At 50.2% G+C, this 27295-nt stretch overlaps 1 protein-coding gene across 1 annotated transcript in view; it reads right to left on the bottom strand.

Moving 5' to 3' along the window:
- NAT8L (N-acetyltransferase 8 like) overlaps nucleotides 1-26088 on the bottom strand; it is a 31564-nt gene extending 5476 nt beyond the window's left edge. Inside the window, exons 1-2 of the mRNA XM_075148567.1 lie at nucleotides 25545-26088; nucleotides 23977-24141 (exon numbers count right to left, since the gene is read on the bottom strand). Of these exons, the coding sequence (XP_075004668.1) occupies nucleotides 23977-24141; nucleotides 25545-25878 (499 nt within the window). The 5' untranslated portion in view covers nucleotides 25879-26088. The remainder of the gene's footprint in view (nucleotides 1-23976; nucleotides 24142-25544) is intronic.
- Between the last annotated feature and the right edge of the window lie 1207 nt (nucleotides 26089-27295).

The following is a 27295-nucleotide window of genomic DNA, read 5'->3' as shown; positions in this document are numbered from 1 at the left end:
CTGCTAACTGCCCCGACCCAAACGCAGGGCACATCTCCATAAGGACCAGCGTTAAACAGCCCGGGTGGGTGCTCAGGGGCGCACGGCACCGCTCGCCCTGCAAAACGGGGGTGGGGGAATGAATAAGGCAACCCAGAGTCCTTCTTTACGGGAGGAGATCAAAGCACGGGGCGGCGGGAGGTGCCTCCCGGCTGCTGCCTGTGGGACAAATGCACCTTGTGACTCGGCAAAGCCGTCAGAAAGAGATGGCTGAGGTCTTCCGTGCTTCCCCGCGGCACAGCCCAGCTGCCGAGGAAAAGCCGGGTACAAACGAAGCGCGGGGAACCAGCCCAGGTCCAACCCAGCACACCAGGCTCGTCCCCGCCTCCAGAGCGACACGCAGCTCCAGCGATGCTCACTTTTGTTCCCACCGCGAGCAAGTCATTACGCTGTCGCTATCTAGGTCAACAGCTAATTTTTAAAACACCGAGACCCATCTTGACCCATTTATCACGAGCAGTTAAGATGTCTCTCTTCTGCTGCTGCGTTGACAGTGCGGCTTGCTCCCCTGCATTCACCTGGATCTCAAAACGTAATTTATTCAGACACGACCCCAGACAAAGACCTACAAGCGCTGAAACCCAGCAGCCGCCTTCCCTCCGAATACAAATGGCGGGGCTGAGGGCTCACCGCTCTCTGCTCCGCAGCCTTGTTTTTAAACCGCTCAACACATGGCGGCTCTGCCCAACGCACCCCCCAGCCCATCCATCACGCCTCCGGCCGCACGGCGAGCACACCATGAAATCGGGGCCACGGTGATCCTCACCCCCACAGGCACAGTCACCAATTTCAGCTCCCCTGGTGTAGCCCAAAAAGGGGATTCATGAGTCCCCCCCCACGTCCAGGGAGCAGAGATGAGAAACAACTCCTGTTGGGGTACACGGTGCTGTCCCTGGCACCCACTGGTCCTGAGGTAGCCCCAAAAAGTGTCACAAAGCGGCCAGCAACTGGTGCCCACCGAGCTGCAGCCGGAGGCACAGCCACCATGTCCCTGCCACCCAGCCCTGCGTGTGGTGATTCCTCCTGGAGCTGCTTCTTCAGCAAAACCAGCTCATCTTCCTCAAACCAGAGATACTAACCTAGGCTCCTCTCGGCGCGAGGTTACACGATTACCTCCCTGATTACTTCCCGCTTTTATTCCTGATTTTCCCTTCTCAGCAAGCACCTCTCCTCTGTGCCCACGAAGCCTGCGAGGCTGCTAAAGCTCAACCAGTAACACACCTCCCACCTTTGTAAAACAGCACGTTTCCAGTATTTTTAGATCTTCCGCCTATTTAAAACCCAAACCTGGGCATGCCCGCCACGGCAGAGCCCACAAGGCCCTTCACACCCCCGGCCCCCCCCCCGACTGCCCTCCAGGTCGGAGGCCGTACCCTCACACCCGCCATCCCGGCGGGGACCGGCCCGGTTGCAAGCGGCATGACAGCAAACCTGCACTCCTTGTTAGTTTTTACTTACAACTTTAAAGCTTAATTATAATGATTTTGAGTTCAACATGAAGAAATAGTATCTGGCACATCTCCCAGCGTGTGTTGTGCACGCAACGCTTATAATTAGCAGACAGGACACATCTGCTCAAACAATGCGAGTTGTATTCGGCTCTTGTTTACACCACTGCCATCAATCCCCAAGATTTTTACCCTGCTGCCCACCCCGTGTCTGCGCCTGCTCTGAGGATCACCAGTGGCTAGATCCTTCAGCCTGCTAAAACCACCTCAAGTTTCCAAAGGTGGCTACAAGCCCAGAAGCAGCTTTCACTCATGGGGTTGCCAAATCCCTCCTCCACGGAGCCGCGTCCCATTCGGATGGGGATTTGCTACCAAAAGCTGTTTTGGGGTCCCACCACATGCTGCTGACCTTGGGCTGAGACCTTCTCTCCTCTGGGCAAACCCTCCAGTTTCAGAGCAGGAACCCTGAAGGTCTTCAGTTTGCTTTTTACCTAAACTCAACATGTTTCCAGCAATCCTAGCCAGCTGCAGCTCCTCACCATATCCACTCTTCCAGCAGCGTTTACTATGGAGCGGGGTGGAAGCACCCTGGGAAAACCACCCCACACTGCCACTCCCCAGGGCTGGGGGGGTCCCTTTCCCATCTTTTCTGGACCAAGGGGATTGACTCAGAGCCTGTCTTGGTTTTGCACTTTTTCAGACCTAGGATGAAATAAAATTAACTTCATCTCACCTGTCAGTAATGAGCAACAGCCTCACCGCTCGCAGTGCTATTAATAGCAGGAGCTGACGTTTTACTCTCTCACACCGCTATCTGAAAATAATCACTGCTGCAAAGATAAACACAACCCCTGAAGGCTACAACTCTCCCTGCCCTTCAGATACTCATCTCGTGGCAGCGTCTCTGTCTCTGCCTTCGCTTTCATCTGCCTCCATCTTCTGGGGTCCCCCTGTCAACTCATCGCTACAGACGTCCAAAGCTCTTCCAGTTCACCCTGCCCTAAACTCCTCTCTGGGTTTTTGACCCTGCAAGAAAATTTACCCCAAGGTCTGTTCTTCATGGACCTCTTGCATTTAACTCCAGCTGCCCTGTGAACACCACTCTGGAGTACTGGAGGTACCTACTGGAGGCATCAGCTGTTCCCAGCCAAACACCAAGCCTCTCTGCAGCACTGCCCCTTGCCTCCAGATCCGACTCGGCCCCTCCAGGCTGCCAAAAGGTAAAGGTGAGGAGAAGCAGCCATGGAAAGCCCACCACCACCTTGCTTAGCTCTCTCCACTCCACCAGCCTGCTGCCTCACCACACAGAGTCTTGACTTCAGGAACTCGCAGGTGAAAGCCATAATTAAGGAAGAAATTTTTCACAATGAGGGGGGCGAGGCACTGGAACAGGTTTCCCAGAGAAGCTGCGGGTGCCCCATCTTTGGAAGTGTTCAAGGTCAGGTTGGACAGGGCTTTGAGCAACCTGATCTATTGAAAGATGTTCCTGCCCATGGCAGGGGGTTTGGACTAGATGATCTTTAAAGGTCTCTTCCAACCCAAGCTATTCTATGAAAACAAAAACTTGGGATGCACACATTTATGAAAAAGGCACAAAACGGCTGTGACGTGTGTAACAAGGAAGATTATTTTGGGCTGTTCATGCTTCACAGCAAGGTCAGACGTGGTTCCTCAGCTGACGGCACCTAGGGCCTGCAAGCACACATGATGGCAGTGTCTTTCTGCTCTAAATTTAAGGATGATTCCCAGCTTTTGAGGACCAAACGAGAGCATTCTTCTAATCCGCCCATCCCTCTCCTGCAGCGCAGGCTGCCCTCAGGCTCCCCACACCAGCTGTGTGCCCCATGCCCCGAGGACTTCCCCGGAGTGGTGGCACCGCGCTGGCCGCTCATCCTCCACCCAAAGCACCCACCGCTCCTGCCCAAGGAGGACATGCCATGTGATCCCCCGGCTGTGGCTTGCCAGCCTCCTCTCCTGCTCTCCTCCACCGTCATGAGCTGCACAGCTCTCCCCCACGCAGCCGACGAGGATGGTGGGTGAAAATAAATTCATTTATTTTTGCTGCAAATTCTTCTACACCCTTCGGTGAATAAAAGGCCAGTGGGTGGATGGGTGGAAAGATTGGAACCAAAAGCAATAGCAGAGAGTCCTGCTAGAAGAGAGGGGGAAAATGAGACATCAGCCTTCCCCACCAGCACGAGTCCTGCATGATCAATTATAGCAGGTTCCCACAGCCTTCCTAAGTCCCTTAGCACTCAAGGACCGTTACCCCAAAAACCAGAATTTAACAGCGTGCATTGCTCTGACAAAGCAAAGCTCTGCCTGCCAGGTACTTTTAAAATCTGTTGTTTTCTAGTAAATTCTAGTATTTCCACAGGAGCAAGCAAAGCTCTGCCACCCCAAAATATCCTGAACTCACACTTGGGTCCTCCCCTGTGCCCGCACCCACGCACCAGGGCAGTGAGAGGGTTCGGGGCTGAGCCAGATGTCACCCATCCCTGCTTTCCATAGGGCTGGAGAAAGGACGGAGCGGCTTCCGTGGCCACCACCGACTGCTGGTGCTAATTTTGCATGGGTGGGGTTGCGGGAAGGAGTTTTCCTTGGAAGCTCAGCACAGGGCAAGTACAGAAACGTTGCCTAGAGGCAGGCCAGTCTTTTCCCTCTTTCTTCAAGGGTGGCACTGCTATCTCCCACAGCCGAGCTCTTGTTAACTCTTTGAGGGTTATTCATGGAACATAACTTCCAGACAGACATGCAACTTCTCAAGGCAACGTCCCTTCAAGCACAGACTGTGATTTTCAGTTCTGCTTTAGCATGTCACAGCGACGGAAACGTGAGCAACCCCCTTCCCAGCTCACAGCTGTCCCGGGTGACGTCCTCAGAGCATCATCCAGATGAGAGGACCAGCGGAGCTCTCAGCAGCTACCACCACTGCCGGGAACCCGCCAGGCGAACCCCAGCTCCTCTGCGTGCTTACAGCAGAGCCAGGAAAGCATCCGAGGACTGGCCACCGTGAGAAAAGGAAGCTGGTATCAAGAGAAACTCTGGCCAGGCCAGGTGTGAGCTCTGGGAGGGGATGGAGGCTGCCCACAGGCTCGCTGTGTGCCTTCAGGGCTTTGCTGGGAGGAGCAGCATCCTGCACAGGGCAAACCTCCCTCTCCAGCCTAGATTTTCCTGAAGGCTGCTAGGAAGGGGCAAAAGGAGGAAAAAAAAAAAACCCAAACAAAACCCCCCTAAAATCAGCCCTGTGCTCCCCATAGGACAGGACCTGCAATTGCCTGTGTCCCTGACTCTTAATATACCTACATAAAAGCTTGCCAAAACCAACAGGCTTGCTAATCCTAGAGATCCGAATGCCCCCAAACTCCTCCCTGCGACCTGCTGACGTACTGCAGCACAGCCTGCTGCAACACCACCGCACGGAAATACCAGGACAGAGGAAATGCAACAGGCTGTCGCATCATGAAGCTTTAAATATTTGCCCTTGGAGTCACTCGTTCAGCATCCAGTGCCGTCTTTCGGTGTGATTTTGGCCAGAGCAGCAGCCCTTTCTGCCAAGCAGGGGTGGTCTGAGCAAGGCGATACAGAGGGAACCAGGGGGTGTCCTGCACTGGACACGGTGCAATTATCACTTATTTATAGATAACAGAGTAAAAAGCCCCAAAGTTCAGTGTCTCGCCTCCCTTCTGCCACCACTATTTATATACATTGCTTTAAGCGAGACAGGCCGTGTGCGGCAGCAAGTGGACAGCGTCCCCAGCCCAAAGCTGGCTGTGCCCCGGCCGTGTATTGCTGCTGCTGTTTAAGTCCCTGCCCTTTTATCCCACCTGGGTTTTGAAGAGGGAGCAGAGGAACTCAGCACTTGAGGCAACTCTCCCTTCTCCTTCCCTTCCATCCTCGGCGAAATGCGGGGCAGACCAGCCGAGTTACATCAGCGTCAAGGGAGAAAGGAGGCTCTTCTGGGGAGAGCTGCCGGGATGTGAATGCTGCCGGCGGGAGGAGTTTGGGGCACAGATGTGGCCCATCAGCTGCTGCCTGGCCGCAGACGCAGGCAGCTGGGGTGCAGGGACGAACCAAGGACAGGCAGCCTGCTACGGACTGCAACTGCTCAGCTAGCCGGGTCGGGCAGGGATTTATTTCCGTGTTTACGAGGCACGTCATCTCTCCTTACCTCCATCTTTCCCATGTCTTGAGTTTCTCTCCCTTTTACCCTTCGAGTTCCGCTTGGCTTCAAGCAGGGCTGCATACCAGCAGCTCCAACAACTTCTGCTAATAACTCTACACTTGACTTCAGTTAATAGGCATTCCTGGAGGGCTCCTACAAAATAATGGCATTTCAGAGTAGTTTATGGCCATAGAAACCGGGTGAGATGTGAGAGACCCTGACTTCAACACTCCTGACATCCGTGAGCATCCCTCTACACCAGACAAGGCCCAGGCACGGGGGAGCAAAAAATGTCAGGGACAGAGAAGAATTATTCACGTGTGAAATTAGAAATGCTGTGGGACCCCTTCCTTCCCATAAATAACTCCACATAACCTACCACCACAGGATTCATCGCCCCGTTATAAATAATTCCCTGCTGGAAGAGCACAGAGCAGTGCATCTATATGCCGAGGGTGGGTGACACCTCTTGATTCATGGGGCATCTGGGCAGCAGGCAATGAGATCACCTACACAGCATGAAGAGAGATGGATGATTTGGTCCCGAGCAACCAGCTCAGCTGCTTCTCCATCTACCTTCTTTTCCATCCTTGCTACCTTTCACCTTTGTTGTTGTTGTTACCGAGGGCTGAAGCTACTTGCAACCATCTCTCAGCTTGGGCAAAGCCTCCAGAGCTGCAATCAGCAGGAGATCGGTGGGTTGACAGTGACATCCAGCATCCGACCTGCAACACGGCCACAGCACGGTTCCACAAACGTTCGCTACCAGAAACACTGTGACCATGACCCACAACAGCAACGGGTCTCAAACCGCCCCAGGAGACAGAAATTCAGAGGTGGCCTCTGCAGCTGATAAACCCGAGCATAAAATGAGACATGGGAGGTGAAGGGCTTTTGGACTGCAGGCAACAGCTGGCTTAAACATCTGTGCAAACCCAAAAGCATATTCAGATTCATACTGGTATATGTCACAACATGCCACTGCTGATAGAGCTGGAGCAGCAGCACACACTGCACAGGTGCTGGTCCCACCGGGAGGTTTTGCTGCAGCCCAGCTTTACCTTCACCTGGGGATAGAAAGGGTGGTGGGGTTGCAATTTAGAGTAACAGTACAAGAACTGACTTTCAACAGTGCCTGCTCCATGCTTCCTGACGGAGCTGGTCCATCCTCGAGAGCACCCAGCTACTTTACCACAGGTATTCCGTTTTGGGGTGTCAAAGCCCCTGGAAAACCTCTAAGATGCTGCCAGCTAGCTATAGTTTACTTTCACTCTAATATTTTGACTGGAGAAGAGAAAAAACACATTCTGCAGCAAACAGACTTCAGAAAGTGGCCAGGTTTGGTCCTAAACAGCATCTCCTGCTGTCACTGCTGGGGATGTAACCCAGCAGGCGTTTCTAATCTTCTTAAAACCTTTGCTTTAAACCTCACCCTGTTCCTCTGAAAGACCTATGTGACAGCTCCTATGCATTCACCTTACTCCTGTAAAGCTTCAGGAGGACCCAGCCTGAACATCCCAATCAACGCAAGCTGTTAGTGGCCAGACCCCATGTCAACACTTCACAGGTTGATTTTTCAAACAGGCTTCAGCCCCGCAAGGCACAGAGTGTCTCCGTGCGTGACAGCAGCGGGGGAGCTCAGCAAAGCCTTGGGAAGCACTCGGCACATCTCAGGAACAGGTTTTTGATGAGACAGCTAGAAATGCAGGTGATGCCTCAGCCAGAGTAGAGACAGCCCTTCCAGCACATTTCAGAGGGTGCTATATTATGAAGTGCAACAGCAGGAATTTAAAAATCTTGTATCTGGCTCTTTTTGCTGGCTGTGATGCACCTTGAAAAGCAAAGACTGTAATAAAGCCAACATATAACAACTGTTCAAGAAAAAGCTGCAGAAGCAGTTATGTGGGATTAGAAGTACCCTGGTTATCAGGGCATGTTTAGCCTGGGCCATCGCTCTGCTCTCTGCTATTGAAAAGAAGGACACACTACAGAGAAAGGAGAAACAAAACCACTGATTTAGCAACCCGGGTCTACCTGCTGGGTCATCAAGAGAAAGCACAGTTTGAGAAACCAGGCATTGTATGTGGTTTTTGCATGTGAGCAATTGTTATTGATAAGCAAAGAATTAAATAGCTTAAAGGAGCGGATAAAGACTAGAATATGTGATTTTGGCCCGGCATTGTCCTCAGAGCTAACTGGATGGTGAGTCCCAGCTCAGTGGAGCTGGCTCAGCAGAATGGACTGGTCTGCACAAATGGACAAAGCCAGAAAAAAGTATTTAAAGTACTTTCAGAGTAGATGTTCCCTATGCAGCCAAAATCCGCACTAAGCCTATCAACTGCAGAGTCAGACCTTAAGTAAACCAATGCTTTAGAATTTAGACTGGTTTTTGGTTAGAAGTTTAAAGGAAAATTAAAGGAAAAAAGAAATCAAGCCCTTCTGCCAGCTTTGCTAGCCTGTGTCCTCCCAGCAACTACTCCAAAAGACTGATATTATAATTAGCTCCTCATTAGTTAAATTAGTTTAGAAGGTAAAATGTGTTGCTGGTGGTGTTTTAAGCCAGCTCCTTAAAAGGACATTGTTAAGGCTCGGTCTCCATCTTCTACATCAATCTTTCGCTATATGGCTTTATTGCTTTCAGAAGGGTACTGAACTTACATTACAGCACTTTCCACTTCCAAATACTGAAAAAACTGGAAAATCTACAATTATTGGATGTTTTAGAATTCATTATTTTCTGGCTGACTTTTACTTCATATGCATTACTGTAAAAAGGCACTGAGCAATAATCATCAAATGACTTCGTTTTAGCTTAGCAGTTGGCTGAGCCATAAATCATACGGGAAAAATCGATAGAATCGATCTTATTTTCACCATCCATCATTACTTGTCTGATCTAAATTTAGCCAAGACTCCCTTTAGTTCAATAGAAGTGCCTGTATTTACACAAGTATTGCACCAAATGCTTCACAGCAAAGAGAGAAACTAATGTTACATTTACTTAAGGTTAAACAATAAATGCAATTCTGAGCTCTACAAGGACTTCCAAGTTTTATGCTGTTCTAACCGAGGTCAACAACCTTTAAGGTGAGTCACCCTCTGGGAGAGCCCCTCTTCTGCAAATGACTGTAGCAAGAGCCTACATAGCTCCCTGCAAACAACTACTTTTAGCCAAGATGAATTGCACCCAAGACGTAGGTTCAAATTTAGAGTGTGGCATAATGGCGTTAGGACAGAATAACCCAACTATGCGTGCAAACTCTTTAAATCAGAGTCAAAAACAAGGCTGAGAGGTGCTTCCCCTACCTTACAGCCAGATCACCTACCTATAGCGAAAGGGAAGGGACTAAAAACATTGGCATATTTAAAAAGTGACGGACAAAAAAACCCAAAACACACCCCAAAACAGGACTACATTGCTTACATTACTTTCAGGGACACCAAGGATGGCAGAGCTGGGAATAGCCACCCCCGGCAGGTAACCAACTGCATTTTCTAGCATATAATCCCAACGGGATGGGGCTCCCCAAGTGCTGGTGCAGATGCTGACTGGTTCTACAAACACACCCAAATCCACATCTGTAAGGCAGAGAAGTGACAGAAAAGGGCAATGGCACAACGTTCAATTGTAAGTCATGTAAAGGATGCATATATTCAACCAAAACATGCTGTACGGCGTGTTTCAGTGATTCTGAACCTGGGTTTTTTTCCTCCCTTAGCACATTCTTGCTGCCCTCAAAAGCCACTGAATGAGGACTTCACTACCACAGCAGCTGATGAGCAATAATGACGAGTAACAGTTAGCAATATTTATGGTGCAGAAACACCGACCAGAACAGTCTCAGACCCCAGGGTAGCTCCTTCGCTTTCCTTCCTGGGGCGTACCAGGAATTGATGCACAGGGACAGCATTTCACCAAATGCTGCAGGCAAAGAGAAGCTACCACAACACTCTCCTAAAACTAGCAATAAATACAACTCCGCTGCACTCAAAACCTTTCTTTCTGCAGATGACTTGAGTTTCACAAGAATCCTACCTTGTTGCTAACACAATGAATCAAACCTCCCTGACCTCTAACTTTCCATTGTATTAATGATCTGCAGGAGTGAAACAGCAGTCATAAGGAGTTATATTTTCTCTGAAACCACAGTGAAGAATTCATTACTCTACGTAAAGGGAGACAGGGAAAAAAGAAAAAGTTCAGGGCACAGATTTGGTACAAACTACAGGCTGAAGTCAGTTGGTACATGGCTTGATCTCCTTGAGCCTATTGCAAGCAATAAATCTTTCTTCCTATTTCTAGCACAGTAGCTTGAAATGATGCTGCCCTTACACAAACACACCCTTCCCGGAGCTTATAATCACCCCAATTATAATCAGTTGGGAACAACTCACCCCATCATATCACAGCACGTGAATAGTCACCATCTACCACACCGAGATGAGCCCCCAAAATCCATTGCAACGGACTGGGAAGAGCTCGAGAGGCAAGGAGTGAGGGTGGCACTGAAGCACAGCTCACTACCTCTGTCCTCCCCAGCTGCTCGCCAATGGCTTCTTTGGGCGCTTCTCACCAGGATCAATCCTGTCTTACTTGTTAGTATGAACCTGCCAACCAAGGGGTCAAACCTATTCCCCTAACCTCTGGCTAAGGAGCAGATGACTAAATAGCAGGGGAACTGAAATGATAATAAAGCTGATAAGGAAAATCAGGCTTGGGTCAACCAACCAAACCCACAGCCTCTCTGCCCTGCTGCCATCTCTCCCATCTCTCCGCCCTGTGCCATCTCTCCTATCGGCACAGTCTCTCTGGGGTGACGCTCACCCTGGCATGGAAGGCGAAAAAAAAAACAAACAAAAAAAGCAATTTCTACCCACAGCATGCCAAGAAACAAGGCCTTTCCCTTAGAAAGGGGATCTGCCATGCCCTTCTGACACTGAAGGCTAGAGGTAGCGACAGGACTGACACTTCAGTTTGTAGCAAATGCAACTCCTGACCCATAGAAATAAATGAATAAATAACGAGCAAACCTCTCTGGAAGCAAACCTTCCTAGTATTCTCTAAGTGCTTTTAACACCATCACCTTTAAACATCCTCCAGCAATGACTCTTCCTCTACAACATACCAACCAGCCTATCTTCTTCTGGAAGAGCAGGGAAAGAGGTGCTCACCCCACCACACAGGACCAGACCCTGAGGCATTTCACTATGCTGCTGTGGGGCTGACCCTGACCCATTGAGAGCTGCAGTCACCTCCTGGCGTTTGCACCTTCCCACACCTCCAACCCAACCCTCAACCAACCGACATGGTGGGTGGTGACTCCAGTGGTCAGGTAGAAATAGCAGACGGGGGTACTGCTGCATTCCCACCCCACTGTCCTTGTAAAGCCTGGCTGCAAGAGATGCTGAGCCCCTCCTGAGATGGTGTCTGGGGGTGTTCAGCCCTTCCAAGGCAACCAGGCCGTTGTGTCAGCCAGGACTCCCAGGGACATTACTGCAATGGGGGCTCTCTCCTTGAAAATAAACGCAGGCTTTTTTCCAGCAGGAGAAGCCTGTGAAGGCAACCTTCAGGTACTACCTCCCCACGGCCATCCCACTGCAGGCTCCCACTGTAAATCAACACTTTTCTTGACTGCAGCCCTCTTACTTTTCTAGATTTACTGCGAATATTTAATCCCTGAAGGGCTGTTCTGTTTATACCTAACTCAGCCAAAGGAAGCCCTGGTGTAGGGTTGCTCCGGTGTGTCCCACCTGTGAATGCCAACTTCCCCCACCCACTCTGTTGGAGCCCTACGCAGCAAGGAGGGTGAACGCTGGGTCAAGACTTCACTTTCTTCTGTCACCTCAGTAAAGAAAATGAAAGTCCTCTACAAAGCCTCAGCATTGTCTCCTTCCACCCACCACGCTGCAGACCCCACCAAGACCTCCATCACCACACATCGCTTCAATTTTTAACTCTCAGCAAACCGGCGGCAATGCCCCGTTTAAGTCAGAGCACTGCCACCGTGCAGAAACACACCTCTCTCTTGTTAAAAACAAGATGTTTCTACATCTCTCTTCTAGTACATCAAGGCCAATGCACCTTGGGTGTAATTCTGCTGAACTCCACTACTCCAGACTGAAACTAGCACATTTATTTAATGTGGCAGCAAAAGAAAATTCTACATCCATAAATGCATGAACATCTGTCGGGGTGGGCACAGACAATGGACCTGTTGTGGATGATGCATTAACAGAAAATGAGAATTACATGTGTAAATCTCTGCATCTCTAAAACTAAAAAAGAAAAAAACCCCTTTGCCACGTGGTTCAGACTACCATGCCAGACCAGTCAGGCCAAAAAGTCACTACAAAAGCCTAATCCAGTTATTCCCAGATCTCCTGTGATGACCATCTACCAACATCTTGCACCCTACATCCAGTGGGCTTCCATTGAGCCCCAGCCTCAATACCAGTCACGAGAGCCAGGGATTTGAAAGAGATTTGCAAAATAAATCAATGGAATGAGTAGGTGACGGGCCACATCTCACTCCATTGGGGAGACACGTGGGAAATGAAGGGCAGTCTGCTGAGGGCTTGTGAAAGCAAATACTTCCGTGCCCTGTACCATCAGCCTGTGGCACGCTCATTCACCCAGTACCTGTGGAAGGGGGATCAACTTATAAATATGAACAGCCCCTACAGCAACCACAGCTAGGAGAGATGCAAATCCACACGAACCTGGGCAGAAATGCAGTATTTTGAGGATCCGTTGGATTTTCCCAACTACAAAGGCAACACTAAATAACACTAAACCGATGCTAAGACAGGGCAGAACGAATATAACTAAGAGCAGGTTCACAGCTTCCTCCTTCTGATGCACCAGTTTTCTCTAAAACATCATAAACTAATCTTGCAGGCAGCTGACAGCACACACACAGAGAAAACTCAAGGTTCACTCCATCACTGCGTTTCCCATTTACGTCACAGGATTCCTGTAAATATCAAAAGAGGCCGGGTGCCCGTACTGGAGGATGCCCCCAAGTATACGCTAAACTGCCAACAAGAGACAAGGGATTTAAGCACATGACTAAGTTAACGCAAATGCTCCACTGAATCCTTAAGCCAAACTGTCCCAGAGTTCAGTCTCAGTGAATGTGGGTTTTTTTATGTTGGGGGTTTGTTTTTTGTTGTTTTTTTTTCTTTTTTCTTTTTTTTTTTTTTTTTTTTTTTTAGAATTTCACTGCAATCCTCTTTAGCTGTTTGAGTTATCCATGAAAAATGTTCCCACTTCTCAAGATCCTTGCAGATGCTTTGATGCTTTTTAGACCATTGATGGCTCAAAAAAAGCCCCGTAAAACCTGATGATGGCTTATTCCCAAATGAAAATCACTGCCCGAGAGGCACAGCTTGATGTTATCCTCTGAACATTTGCAGGTTCTGAAATCACACCACACATATATTTTCATAGCCATTAAGTGAATCTAATTGACTTTACAGGCAGCAAAAGCTTGAAAAGGTGTTTTACAAATACTCCTTTTAAACAGTTTGGATTTTTAAAAAAATCTCTCATTAGCATCCCCTTCGTACAGTAACTTCCCCCCGCCCCCGCTTGCTTTCTCTCTTTTTTAACAAATCCCACTACTAATGATGTAATTCCAATAACGAGGACTTTACCAAGACGCTCACTGCTGTTAAGCGGAGTATCTGCCGTGCTTTTATTGCTGTGTCGTTAACTAACCATCATCCAAAATTGCTTAGCGCTTACAAATGGCAGGTGCTCCAAACCAGGCTATTTTCAAAAGCTTCTCTTTGCAGTTCTACTGTTTAACATTATTTTAAATTGAAAGACTACAGATTTAGGTCTTCCCTGCATTCCCACTAGAAGTGTTACACAGTGTTTCTGATGCTGTTACCTAGTTCCAGAGAGGATGAACAGATTTGGCACCTCCAAAAAAAGAACAAAAAGCCCTGATCTCAGCAAATGAAATGGTTTTTTGCTGTACTCTGACTGCAATAATGATTTTATATATCCTATTAAAATGGGAAGAATGGGTTTTATAGAAAAAATCATAGCAAAAAAGATCAATAGGTCATGCCCAGATACATCCGGGAGCGATGCGGGTCAGATGCTCTAAAGAAGGTGTAAGAAATCCTGTTGTTGGCAGCTCATTTGCCTTTAGGCAAAATATTCTCTCCCATCACCAACACGTGGGTTTGTGCACTGACACACTCTGTTTTCAGCTTAGCAGACATATCCGCGTGCTGCTGACTTATATTTATTTTCTGATCTTTGTTATTCTGAGTATTCTACCAACAAAAATAAATACTTGCGCTCACCATGCAAAATATCTGAACAATAAACTAAGAAGGAGAAAAAAGTACTTATAGAATGAAATTAAGTAAAGGGACATAAATTTAAAAGTGTAATGGGAGGAAGGGGAAGCCCAGAGAGATACAAAGAAGGATGCGGGGTGTGGGACCACCACTCTTGGGAAGCGCCAGAAGTGATGAATGAAGCAAAAACCAGACCAGACAAACCCACCAAAGAATTCAACACAGTGATGGACAAGAGAGCCAAGCAGAATTCAAAGGATAAAAAATGCAAATATTGCCGTTTGGCACAAGACTGGAAAAGTGGGATACAGAACTGTTGTGGCAGGAGAAGGAGGAGGGGGGAGGCGGGGAATGAAGAAAAAAAAAAATTGAAGGAACCACAATTGGTTCCCGATAGTGGATGTTATTATTTGATAGCTGTTGAAATGAGTGTTGTATGCGAGGTGCACTGAGGAGCCATTCACGGCTGGACAGCTGGTCCATCACCCCCCATTTCAATTAGCAGCGTTAGCGCAGAGACCAAGAGCCGCAACTGTAAAAAGCAAATAAACTTCCATCTCCGATACCGGTTTCCAAGTCAGGATTCAAGCACATTGGCAAGAGAGAGTGGGAGCAGCTTGTATAGCAATTATTGGTGATCGAGGATAAATCTAGGCAAGGAGCTTACTTAAAAATGCCGTTTTGTCAATTCAAAACAATTTACACATTTGTCCTGAATTCACCAAAGATCTTCAGCTGGGAAATAAAAAGCAGACGAAAGCCAGGCTGGCACTAATCCTGCGCACAGCTCATCCCCCAGCGCCGCTGGCCGAGACACCCGCGCACAGCTCGGTCCTCCCCGGGGTCGCAAGAGATGTCCCAGCTGCCGGGGCTTCGGAGATGGTCCCCCTCGACACCACCTCTTCAACTACTACACTGGTATAAAATGCCTAAATATATAATTTAAACAGGGCCTGGGATCCAGCGGTCCCAGCGCTGGCTCAGTATACATTTAGTAGTGCCATGCAAAGAAGAACAGAGGGACCTGCCTGGGAGGTAACAAACATTAACTGTATCACGGCTCTACCACAATCAGCATTTTTAATTATATACTTGGGTCTGACCTTTGCTTCTTAAGGAAACCTATAACAGAACCAACAATTTTGTTTCAGGCTGAAAAAAATATTACATTCACCCCTAAACACAGATTTTTTGCTTCTTCATAGTGAAAAAACAGAGAGGGAGTAGTACATCATTTAATTTGGATGAAAACTATCCTCCCTTTTATTTTCCAGTTCCTGAACCAAAAAATCATTTTCTCATAAAACCTCTGGTTTTCAGTTTTGCCACTTGGATAAATCCTAGAAGCAGCATATGACTTTTAAGTGACAAATATTACTTGCAAGTTATCATTTCAAGCAGTACACGCTAATGTGCGACTAATGCATCGTATTTTTCTATTAGCCTTTACACTGTTGTAAATCCAATTTTAAATAGCAATATCTCATGTAGCCACTTAAAAATACACCCGTAATACACGTTTCCCGCTACCTAATTTTGAAAAGTCTCCTTTCACTCACAGAATCCCATTTCAAAGCAGAAACCCAGCTTGGCACTAAACCGTGGGAGTCCCAGGTCTAAATTTTAGAATTATCCTGTAAGAAATAAAATTTTCAATTCTTGAAAGAAACACTCATCAAACAGTTATAGAAGACAATAAATGATACCGTATATGCTTTCATAAATAGTTAATTGATTGCTGGGGTCCAACAGGTCAATAGATGACTTAAAAGAATGGCTCAAAGCCATCTGTAACAGATACCATGGCTTGTACCTGGCTCTAACCAGACCGCTACAAACTAATTTTTGAGGCACCCTTAATAAAGACATGAGGCTTCTTGGTGATTCCACCTGGCCCTTAGCAAAAATAAAAAATAATAATAATAAAAAAATCTTATTATTTGGTTCCAAATAACAGATTTGTGAATAGAAACTAGGTAAGACACGCTGCTATCTTTGGATCCCCTTTAAGACTGCTTTCATTAGCCACCTGTCAGGAAAAAACCCGATTCCTCAGCTTCCTACAGGGGGGGATGGGGGGAATAAAAGGGAAAAGAAAAAAAAAAATCTAAAAATACACTTTGAAGCTCCCTGTTTCACTGATGCAGAAAGCAACAACAAAGGCCCGTACATCCCTCGGCTCCTGCAGAACCAGATATTGGCAAAACACTCTGCAAAGTCTCTCTTTTTGCTTTAGTCTGGAAGGGGGTAGCATCAAACACGAGATTATTTGTAACAGATCTCCAGCACTGCATGACCAAAACAAAAGCGCGTGCTCTGCAATACACCGGTAAACAACCCCGTGAGCTCCCGGAGCCCACGAGGGGCTCGTGGCCGCCCCAAGCCCCGTCAGCCATTCCCATCCCGGGTAATTAAATATAACCTGCCTGAATAAAGATGTAAGCCTACAGAAGGAATACACGATTTTCAGAAATCCGCTCTGAAATTTGGAGACGTTTTGAAGAGATGGTCTTCTTGAAAATCAAGTCATGCATTTAGGCCTTTATGTTAAAAATTGCTTTTTCAACATATTTAGAGGACTTGAGATAGAGAGCAATGCCGACCAATAATTTCTAAAGTATTGGGGCCCCTGGTCACGCACGCTGGGAGGAACCAACCTGACCGCAGACACTCCTGAATAATCCTAAGCAGCTAAATATAATACTAAATATAATATAATAATGTACTTGGAAATAAGATTTTTCAGTTCATGTTCCTACATCCAAAATTCAATGTCAAGAGGGGCTCAAAGCTTTGTACTTTTAAAACCCTTGCCACTACTTAGATACCTGACACAGAGCTTAAGTTTAGGCTATTATGAAAATCTTAACCTGAAACAGACTTTTGGGTAATTGTTTTAAATCTTGGCCATTCCTAAGAAAGCGAGAGAAGGAAGAAGAGCCACTGAAAACCCATTACAGGAGTAATTAATTTGCATTTAAACTTATGGAGAAAATTCTACAGTCCTTTTTAGGTTTATTCACTAAGACAGTTGAGAGAAATTGCACACAACCATGCCAGAAAACATCCAATATCGGAGAAAACATTAAAAAAAATTACTCAAAGCCAGAAAAAAACAGAACACCTGCTGTTCCTGCCCTCTCCGTGTTCATAAGTCCCGACACGGCTTGTGTTTGATGGTCTTGAGAAGTTAACTGTGCCTAAAAAACTACTTATCTTCAATTTACACAACTTATTACTTCTTGTATTGAAGATTAATGAATAGCACTTGCATGTACCGGGGTTTTTAAATACCTGCAGGCAGAGCTTACGTTCAGAAGCATCATATCCACCCAGTCATGGCTACAACTTAAATACCGCGGCATTAACTGTCGGTCATGGCAATTAGGGACTACCTTCACAGAGAATTTTTGAATGCATGGAGGAAAAAAATAGGTTATATTGCTCTGCAAATTTTACTATAAAATCTATTTTCATCTAATTTTGACACGGGACCGTGCCAAAGCTTACGGATCTGAAGCAAGAGCTATTTTTGTCTCACAGATACACACGTTGAGGAATGGTTTTGTGCATATGTTCCTGCTCCAGGAATAAACAAATAGGAGGGGGGGAAGGCTGCAGCAGCTTGCCCATGAACGCGTTTATCCCATTTGTGTGCATGGCACAGCCCTGAATCCGCAGGCTGCTCCGCTCATCAGACAATTTCAGTTTTCCCATGTGCCAGCCCTTGGCTGACAGCACCGCTCTTCCACTCTGCACTACCTGAACCCCCCAAAAGTGGGAAAAAACTCTGAATAATACAGATTTTTGCGAGGCACAAAGACCTTGCAGGCCCCCAAGGGTTGAGCGGAGCTGACCCGCACGGCTCGGCGCAGCGTGGGTCTCGTGCGGTGCTACCTCCAGACCCACCCGGCGCTTATCGGCAGGGGTGCAGGGTTGGTGCAGGGCCCGGCAGAGCTGCCTTCAGCTCGCCCTTGCTGCGGGACCCTCAGGGCGGTCAGCTCTGGGAACGCGGGGTGGAGGTTAGGAGCTGCGGTGCCGGGCTGGTGCTGGCCCTGGCAGCGCCGTGCCTAGCTCACTGTGCCCGTGCTAAGTGCCTGCGGGATGGGGCTGCCTCCAGATGCAAAAGTCAAGGCTCCTCCACAGTGAAAAAAGGCAGCCACGCGTGATGGAGTATCAGAAGAGGTTGGTTTTGGGAGAGGCGACCTCACTTCAAAGACATTTTGCATGATACAAATAATAAATTAAAAAAAAAAAAAATTCAGTCCATTACTAATGCTGGACAATGCACACCCCTAACACTTGGAAACAGGAGTTGTTTTTCCTATTGCTTCCCAACAAACACTGCACTGGAGATGAGAAATGCCAAACCAGGCAGTTCCAGTGCCGCTAAGTTGGAGAAACCCAAAAGCAACAACGGGAATTGCTAAGCAGCAGCAGCAGCATCCCCCACCCTCCCTTTCAGACATAATACTTCCCACTATAAAATATATTCAAGCTCTCTAACCCTAATCTTGTACTCTCTCTCTGATGTGCAGATCGCATCCCTTGAAGCGCCCTCACCGAATCACAGAGAGATGCCGGGATGTGAAATGCTCCCGGGACAGACCCTCCGCCGCCTGAGGACGAGACCTGACCTCAGTTCCCAGCAGCGGTGGGGAGCAGAGCCGGGAAACACTGAGGCAGAGATAAGGACACAGCCTCTCCCCTGGGTTTTCCAGCTCCGAGCCCCACGCCAGACTCCTCAAGGCCCCTATGCGGTGCGTGAGGAGGGGCACGCGCGGAAATCCCAATACACGACAGCTAGCTCAGGGGTTTGGCAGATACGTGAGGTCAGGGCACTGCATAAGCCAGCAAGAAATGCTGAAGATAGGGATGCTTCAGATTCCAGTTGCCTCTCGGGCACCTTGAACGGGGCAGGGCTCTCCGAAGACACATTCCTCCACCGGGAAGCAGCAGCCCTGAGCCTTCTCCTGGCGTCAGGTAACTAAGCCCTTTCTTTGCAAAGCAAGAGCTGCTCTATTCTTTCCAAACAACGTTATCAGCAGGCAGCCGTGCTCCTGCTTATCTGGCAGCTTGAGCGTTACCCAGAATGTGGAAGAACTGGGCTCCACGGCAGCCCCTCCGCCCGGGGGGCTCTGTGGTGGGGAGAAACCCCTCCAGCTTGCAAAGTGTCTGGGCATGGCAGAGCAACCACAGCTCCCAGGCTGAGGGTCCCCTCCCAAGGTGGCCCCTGCATTTTCCCTGCACCCCAAAACTCACTGTTGCTCACCCCGCAGCTCCCCCGGGGCTCAGCACCCGCTGAGCGGGGTTACCAGGAACCACAGGATTTCGCATCCAGCTGCGCACCTCCTTGCAAACACCTGGGTTCAACTCCTCTGGTGTCAGCTCTGTCCCTCTGGAACCAATCCCACTGCGAACGGGCCCGATCCAAGAGCACGACTAAAATACTTGCTCGTTACCCACACAAACATCCCACCGAAGGTGAGAAACACCTCAAAAGGAAGGAGCAGCAAACAGGATCTCACCTCCTCACAACACAACTCTGGCCCCACCTCAACTGGAGTCCTTCTGGCAGAAGGACGTGATTCTAAAACCTCAGCCAAGAAGGGCAGGACATCCCTCCTTTAGGCTCAGCTGGGGAATGTGCCACCCAAGAGCGGCAGGAATTGAATCCTAATGAGCCATCCCCCCGTAGCCCCTCTTCCTCAGGGCACAGTCCTGCCCCGTCCCCCAGGGAGGTTGGGATATCAGTGCAGGTTCTTCATCTGCACCCTCACGTACCAGGGGACAAAGGGCAGCAGGACGGGGAGGCTCTGCTCACCCCTGGACAGAGGCAGCAGAGCAGAGGTGCACGTCCCCTCCCAGCACCAGGCACCCAGCGGCACCCGCCTGCCCAAAGCGCAGGAGCCGCAGATGTGCAGCCACCGCTGAAAACCACAGCTCTCAGCGTGGCGTGTTTAACGTGACCTGACACCTCTGCCTTCTGCATTACGCAAGGCAGATGCCCTCAAGACTCCACCAGATCCTGCAGCCGCAGCTCTCCAGGTTGCCTGTCCGTGCTGTCCGTCCGTCCTGCCCTGCAGCACTGAGCATTGCAGTGCAGCCACCCAGCTCGTCGCCGGTGCCCAAAACCACTGGCAAAGGCCAGCTCCCACCACCAGCAGGTCTTTGCACCACCACGACACGGATGCACACCCCTCAGCAGACCCTGCCAGGACAGCCAGCAGCAGGAGATAACACTTCAAACCACCGCAGAAAGACGTGCTAGCTCGTCAGCCAAAGCCCTGGCTCCGCTCATTTTGGAGAGCGGCGGTTTTGCATCAGAGGCAAGGAGTCCTGGTTTCCATCAGCTCTCCAGCAGAGACCTCAACCTCACAAGAATCTCTCCGACACACCAACCACTGCAAAAAATATACAACACAACTGACTGGGACAGAAGCTTGAAGAGACACTGTAAAATTGATTAGTCGTCAAAATCATCAGACCATAAAAGAAGCTCCAGCTGTGCTCCTCTTATTTGCGTAGAGAAATGCAAGAGGCAGGGCTCCATTTAAAATTAATTCCTTTTATTTTTTGTTTACTAGAGCCTGGTTGACAATTAAGCCCATTATCCAACTCCTTTCTTTTCCACCACCCCAGTGCCTTTTTTCATAGCCTATGAAGAAAAAAGGAAAAAAAAAAAAGGAAAATTCTAATAAGTGCTATTTTGAAATGAAAAATGCAAGTTTACAAAGAGCTCAGGAAGGTGTTTGAACCATTCAACCTTCTGCTTTAAGACACCAGCACAGGACTCAACACAAACAATTCCTTCCAACTCAACAGCAATTTCAAGTCAGCCTGCTGCGTACGAGCTCAAAGTTAAGCGCTGGCCCAAATGTTCCGCCAGATCCTTGGAGTAAGTGTGGGAGGGCAAGAGAAAACAAAGATTTAAATTTTGGCTAGTGTACTTCTGTAAAATCACTGTCAGCACATATTTTTCAGTTCATACAAAACCCAGCAGAGGAAATTTAAAACAATAACTAACTTGGAAGCAAGCGGTTCAGAAAAACTGCAGAAGAATACGATGTAACTCACAGGATTGTTCAACGCTAATCATTAGCTGAGTGCTTACGGCATCCCATTGCAAACCAGGTCCTTTTGGTTCAGTTTTAAAACTGACCCACAGTTTTTGCAGATGCTTTGGCAAAACTACGAAGAATGACTCATTTTAATAGTTGAAATATTCCCTCACTTGTAGACACCTGCCCTACCAGAGGCTACTTGCTGTAGATGCTCTGGACAACGGTACCCCAACCCTGGGTACCACAAGGAGCTCACTGCAAACAACAAGTTTTCATGCCTGGGTACCGCAAATGCCAAGAGCAAAACCTCAGCAAAGCCACGACCCACATCATGATGCAAGACCTTAAGACCACGTCCCGGTTCTACCTTTGTGTTTGTCGCCCTAAGAAACAAAAATTTGCAAACCCACTACAGAAATGCTCCCTTGCCTTATTTTCCATGTTGGAAAAAAAAATATTCAAGCAGGTAGACAAGGTCCTCCAAAGAAGAGGTGAGAGGTTGCATGGTCATACTCCCAGCCAAAGCCAGGCCAACCTGCAGTTACATCAGGTTGGGTGTTTTTAACTTGTCTAGTCGAGCTCTGACCATCTCCAGCCTCTCTCGGCCCCTGTTCCAGTGCCCGATGACCCTCGCTGTGACAATTTCTTCCCTAATTCCTCACTGAGAAAGCTTTCACTGATATCTCAGCTGGAACAATACACAGGAGAACGAGCCCTTCTCATTCCCACTGCAATCGTTTTTGTCTGTGTGCTAATTTGTAAACTAGCCGAATAAAAGACAAACTTGGGGCTGGAAGTTGTTTTATTGTCATTTTTCTGCCCTTTGGGTGGGATGGGCAGCACCAACGCAGCACATCACTGCCTTTCTCTGTACGTTCAGACAGATGGCCTCCGAAGCGCACGAGTCTCCAGCCTTTTCCAAGATGACTGTATTTATACTGCTATCCTATAGGGAAGAAATCCGGCAACTGTATTTTGGGGGGAAACAGGAGCAGAGCACTGGATTCATGCCTCAGGCACAGCTACACCAAATAGCATGGTGCAGCTTCATGGCACGTGAACAGGCACTGGGCAGACTGGCATCACTGGTAGTGCCAGTGCCAACCCGCGGATGTCCTTCTCCTCCTTATTCCCCAGAGCCTCTTTGGTCTTTACCTAATTACGACTCCAATCAACTTGCTTAACACCACTATCATCAAGAACCTTTAACAAGCACCAACAATCCCATAAATCTTATTTTTATGGCATGGCAGAAGCCTAATTACACAATTAAATTCTGTCAAAAATTAAAGCCCACACACTTGCTCTAAAATTGAAATCAGCCCTTTTAGGCACCAAATAAAAGCAATGCTAACATTTCAAAGACATGTTGGCAACGCAGCTGAACCGGATTACGTTGCTGAGCCTAAACAAACCAAGGGCACTCCTTACTCTTCCCTTGAGTCCCTTTCCTTTATTTTCTATTACATGCTAGTGTTATAAATACAGGCACTTTGATCCATGCCCTGAATTGTGACCATACAAGTCCCAAGCATTAATGAGCGATGCAGCTCAAACACCTATTAACTCCATATTACATGTTCTTATTCTACTCGAGTCCCCTGCTACTTTGTCCAGCATATGTTGTTGAACGTCACTACAGAGGGTCAGAAATGTTTTGCTATGAGCCCTTCTATTTTTGTGACACCATCTTTAATGAAGATTGAGTGTTTTAAATACAAATCACACGTCACTTAATTTTTGCTAAAACAAGCACTGTAAATGAAACACAACCTGTGTGTAAGATGGGACAAGATCTGTACAAGATATGCACCATGACGAGAAACGAAATCTAAAGCAAGCACATCTAAGATATTTGGGGATTTTTATTAGAGGAGGAGCATCATTGTAGCAAAAGGTAATATTGCACATCAGGAGTAAAGGAACGTTTGTGGCTATAGTACTTCCTATGAGCCCCCTAAAAGTGCCCAGGAAGAGGTCTGTCACACCTGGGGAACAGCAATGATGCAGCGAAAACACGATCACACGAAAAAACAACAGAGAAGATACCTCGAAAAGATGGAACTAAGGTGGGATACTGGCATTGCCTTGCTCTCCCAGCTCACCACGAGCACTATGCGACCACCAAAAGCAAACATCAAACCCCAAGTGACCGCCCAGACATCCCGTTGCTCTGGTCCACAACATGGATGTATGCCTACAAAAAGGGAAATAGCACCCGACAAGTTCTAAAGGGACTTTTTTTTTTTAAAACAATCACATAAGAGATCTTCTACAGCTTAACAAGGAAATATTATCTTTAGATACTATATTTTTAATTACATGCATATATGTAACAAATGGATGAACACATATTACGTCAAACCCAGGCAGCATCCCTTTACATACCTGATCTGTGCCTCTTCCAAAACACTTGCATTAAGGAATGTTCTTCTTGAATAATATGGGAAAATGGGTGCAGTAACTAAAATGGGTTCCTCTATGCATTTGGGCTAAAAGGCCTTTCACCTCCCCCTCCTCCTGTTCTCACAGCTAATACCAAGCGCAAGGAGCAAAGAAACACCAAGCTCAAGAAGTAAGGGCTGGGGTGGACCCAGCCATCAGTAAATAACCCGCATCATCCAGCCTCGGTGTCCCCGAGCACCCACGCCCCGGTCCCCAGACCGGCCGTGGGACCCAGGAGTGCTGCACTCAGGGGGTGGATGGAGGCTGCCTTGGATGACTGGACATCTTGGGAGGGGGGAAAGGAAAAAAAAACCAAAAAATCCCAAACCAAAACAAAACCAAACATGGCTTTGTGCCTGCTATGGCTAAAGAGCTGCATTCTGGCGATTTTTGAGCTTGCTCAGTGCTGCTGACAGGAAGAAAAGGCGCCAGCAGCAGGGAGCAGCCATGTTCCCCGAGCAGGGCTGGGGGAAGCTCCCTCTGGGGAATTCATACTCACCTGGCGGTTTCATGTAATACTGCTCAATATCGGACATGTCCGTATGCAGCGCACAATCGAGATAGTGGAGGATAACTTTTCTACTGAAGTAGTACCTCATGCCCATCAGAAAGATGGGCAAACAGCAGGTCAGCAGGAAGGACTTGGTCACAACAAAGCATATTACTATGGAGATAAGGAAGAGAAATAAACGATACCTGTCAGAAAAGAGAATTTAGTGTTGATTTCGGAATACAAACTCATTATAAAAAAAAAAAGCACAGACAAAATATACATTTGCAGTACACGCACAAGTCACACTCTCAAGATTATCATGTTAAGTGACGGCATATCACGCCGAGATAACCGCGAAGAAGTTTATGGGGTGTCTGGAGAGAGCTGGCGGGGAAGATGCCACCATGCCATGGCAGGTCCCACCAAACCCCCCCAGAGAGGGGCTCGTGGGGACGCCGGGGGCCAGGCACACCCCAGGCCCCGCTTTGCTTTCCCCAGCGAGGCCAAAATGCAGCCAGGGTGGAAAAGCCACGCTGCGGGCACGCCGCTCCGCAGCCATGTGTTTGTCACTGCGGCATTACTATTTCCATCACGGGAAGCACCGACTCCCGGGGAAGACACCATGCCCGCCTCGATGCCGGGGTGCTGCTGAAGACCTGGTGGGCTTCTGCAGACATCCCCGAGATGGCAGCTCTCCCCGGCATGGCGCCAGCCTCCCAGAGCCACTAGCTGAGACCCCCTGCACCCCAACTGCCTGCTGGGGGCCCCCCCCCCAGCACAGGGCCCTGTCCTCGCCCCTGGCTGGGGGCATGGGGGTGCAGCCTGCCTGCAACCATCAAGGGCATGAGAAACCAGCCCAAAGCTTGCTCGGGGTGGGGAGCACACATTATTAATAATGTCACCCCCGCTTCCCTGCAATTATTTGCATGGGGGGGGCACCTTGCAGGTGCTATTTTGGGCATGCAACTCTGGGAGGTGAGCCTCCCCCCCCCCCGCCCGGCCGTGCTGCAGGGTTTACCCCCCCCTCCCCACGTCGGGGGGAGGGTAAAGGGGGGGGGGCTCCGCTAGTGGGCCCGGCCGTCTCCAGGCAACGCCGGCACGCGGCGGCCCCCCCCGCGCTGGGCTGCGCGGGGGCGGTGCAGTGCGCGGTGCAAGGCGCGCATCGCTCCCCTTCACCGCACCCCCCCACATCCCCCCCCCAGGCCTGGAATAACTAGAAGGACGACTGTACCCTCACCCCTGCGCAACCTACGCGGCGACCCCCCCTCACCGCTCCCCACCCTTAAAACCCGCGCAGGGTCGCGCATCCCCCAGCGGCTCGAGGCTCCCCCCCCGCCGCACACCCCGCTTTCCCCGCGGGCTAACCCCCCCTCCCCAGCCCGCCTGCCCCCGCCGCAGCGCTGCGGCTCCGCGGCCGCCCCGCACGATGCTGCGGCGCTCCCCCGGCCGCACCGCCGCAGCGCGCCCGGGCCGGCGGGTCCCCGGCTCCTCCCGCCTCTCCGACCATTTTGTGAAGACCCGGGGGTGGGGAAAAAACCCGCGACCCCCTCCCCCAAAAGGGAGCAGATACTCACCCGCCAGCAGCCCGTAGAGCAGCTGAGTGAGGGGCTGCTGCTTCAGCCCCCTGAACGCCGTGTTGGGGATCCGCTCCATGATACCCTCGTAAAATATGCGGCGCACCACCTCCTGCTCGGAGGGGTGGAATTCGCGGATATAGACATTGTCGCGCCTGGGGTCCTCTTTTGGGGAGCTGAGGGGAGTCGGGGGGGAAGGAGGGGAGCCCGCCAAAGAGGGCCACATCTGGGAGGAAGAAACAATGATCGTGTCTTTTTTGGATCCCGGGATTGATTCATGATCTTCCGCCACAATCTTGGTCTCACAAACCATCTTGGGAGACAGACAATGCATGCAAACCGGCCGCGGGGAGGGGGCGGAGGAGAGAAACGGGAGGGGGGCGTAAAAAAAATTAAAAAAATAAAATTAAAAAAAAAAAAAAAAAAAAAGGAAAAGGGGAGGGGGAAGGAGCGGGGTGCGGAACAAGGACGGAGACCCGCCAGGCAGCGGCGGCGGCTGCGCGGGGCGCGGAGCGGCGCGGCCGGGCGGGACGGGAGAAAAGAGCTCCACTGCATTTTGGAGAGGCATTTATAGGGCGGGGGGGCGGAGGGGGGGCGCGGGTCCCCGGGGTCCTAGCGCCCCCCGCATTGGCTGCGCGGGGTCGCCATGTGATCGGGGGGGCGGGACACCTCCCCCCCTTCCCCATCCCTGCACCGCCCCTTGCAAATTACTACGGCGCGTCGCTGCGCGGGGGGCGGCGGCGGCCGGGCTTCTTCCAGGGGGTCGCACATCCCTACCTGCATAAACCCCTGCTTTGGGGGGGGGGGGGCGGGGTGTGTTATTTATTTATTTACAGCGAAAGCACCGTACGCCCGGCAGCTTTCTGGAACAGTCGCTGCGGGTGCGCGGCGCTGCGCGGAGCGCTGCGGGAGGCTGCGGGGCGCGGAGCCGCGGGTGGGGGGGCCCCGGCGTCGCTCGTACCGCACCGCGTCCCGGCGGGCTGCGGCGTGGGCTGCTCCGTGGTGAGTCATTCACCACGGCGGCGCGTCCCCGCGCAGCCCCAGCGCGGCACTCCGCGGGGCGCGGAGGGGCACCCACCCTCCCCAGCCACCCTGCGCGGGAACACGCTGCAGGGGGGTGCAGCCGCGCTGCCCCTACCGCCTCCCGAGCCCCAAATAAATTCCCCCTCCCCATATATCAGCCCCCCCGCCCCGGTCGGTAACTTTTCTTCCCGTGCCCACGCCGCTGCGCGGTGCGGGGAGCGCGGCCGGCCCCGCCGCCTCCGCGCCCCTCCGCGGGGCGAAGAAGGGGAGGGGGAGGGTGCGCAGGGAGAAGGACGGGCTCCTCCTCTTCGCAGGACCCGAAAAGCTTCGGCCTCTCCCGGTTGGAACCGGCCGGCATCTGCCCGAAGCATGCGCCGTGCACGGCCGGTGCAGGGACGGGGCGGAGGCGGGGGGATGCTGAGCGGGGAGCCGGCGTGCTCCGAACCCCCTTCCCGCCGCCGGCCCAGAGCTGCAGAGCTGCGCCGGCCCCCCCTTCCTGCGAAGTGCCTCCCCCTGCCAGGTGACACCCGTGCAGCCACCCCTGCGGGGTGCAGCTGTGCCTCCCCCACAAGCTTCATCTCTGCATCCCTCTGGGAGGTGCACCCCCCTGCAAGCTTCACCCATACACCCCCCTGAAAGTTTCATCCGTGTCTCTTCCTCCTGCAAGGTGCACCTGTGCATCCCCCTGCCGGGAGGCACCCTTGCACCCACCCCGCTTTGAGTTATAT

Source organism: Calonectris borealis, chromosome 4, assembly GCF_964195595.1.
Source record: "Calonectris borealis chromosome 4, bCalBor7.hap1.2, whole genome shotgun sequence".
Taxonomy (NCBI): domain Eukaryota; kingdom Metazoa; phylum Chordata; class Aves; order Procellariiformes; family Procellariidae; genus Calonectris; species Calonectris borealis.
Note: the sequence above shows the minus strand (reverse complement) of the source record. Positions and strands in the feature narration are given on the sequence as shown.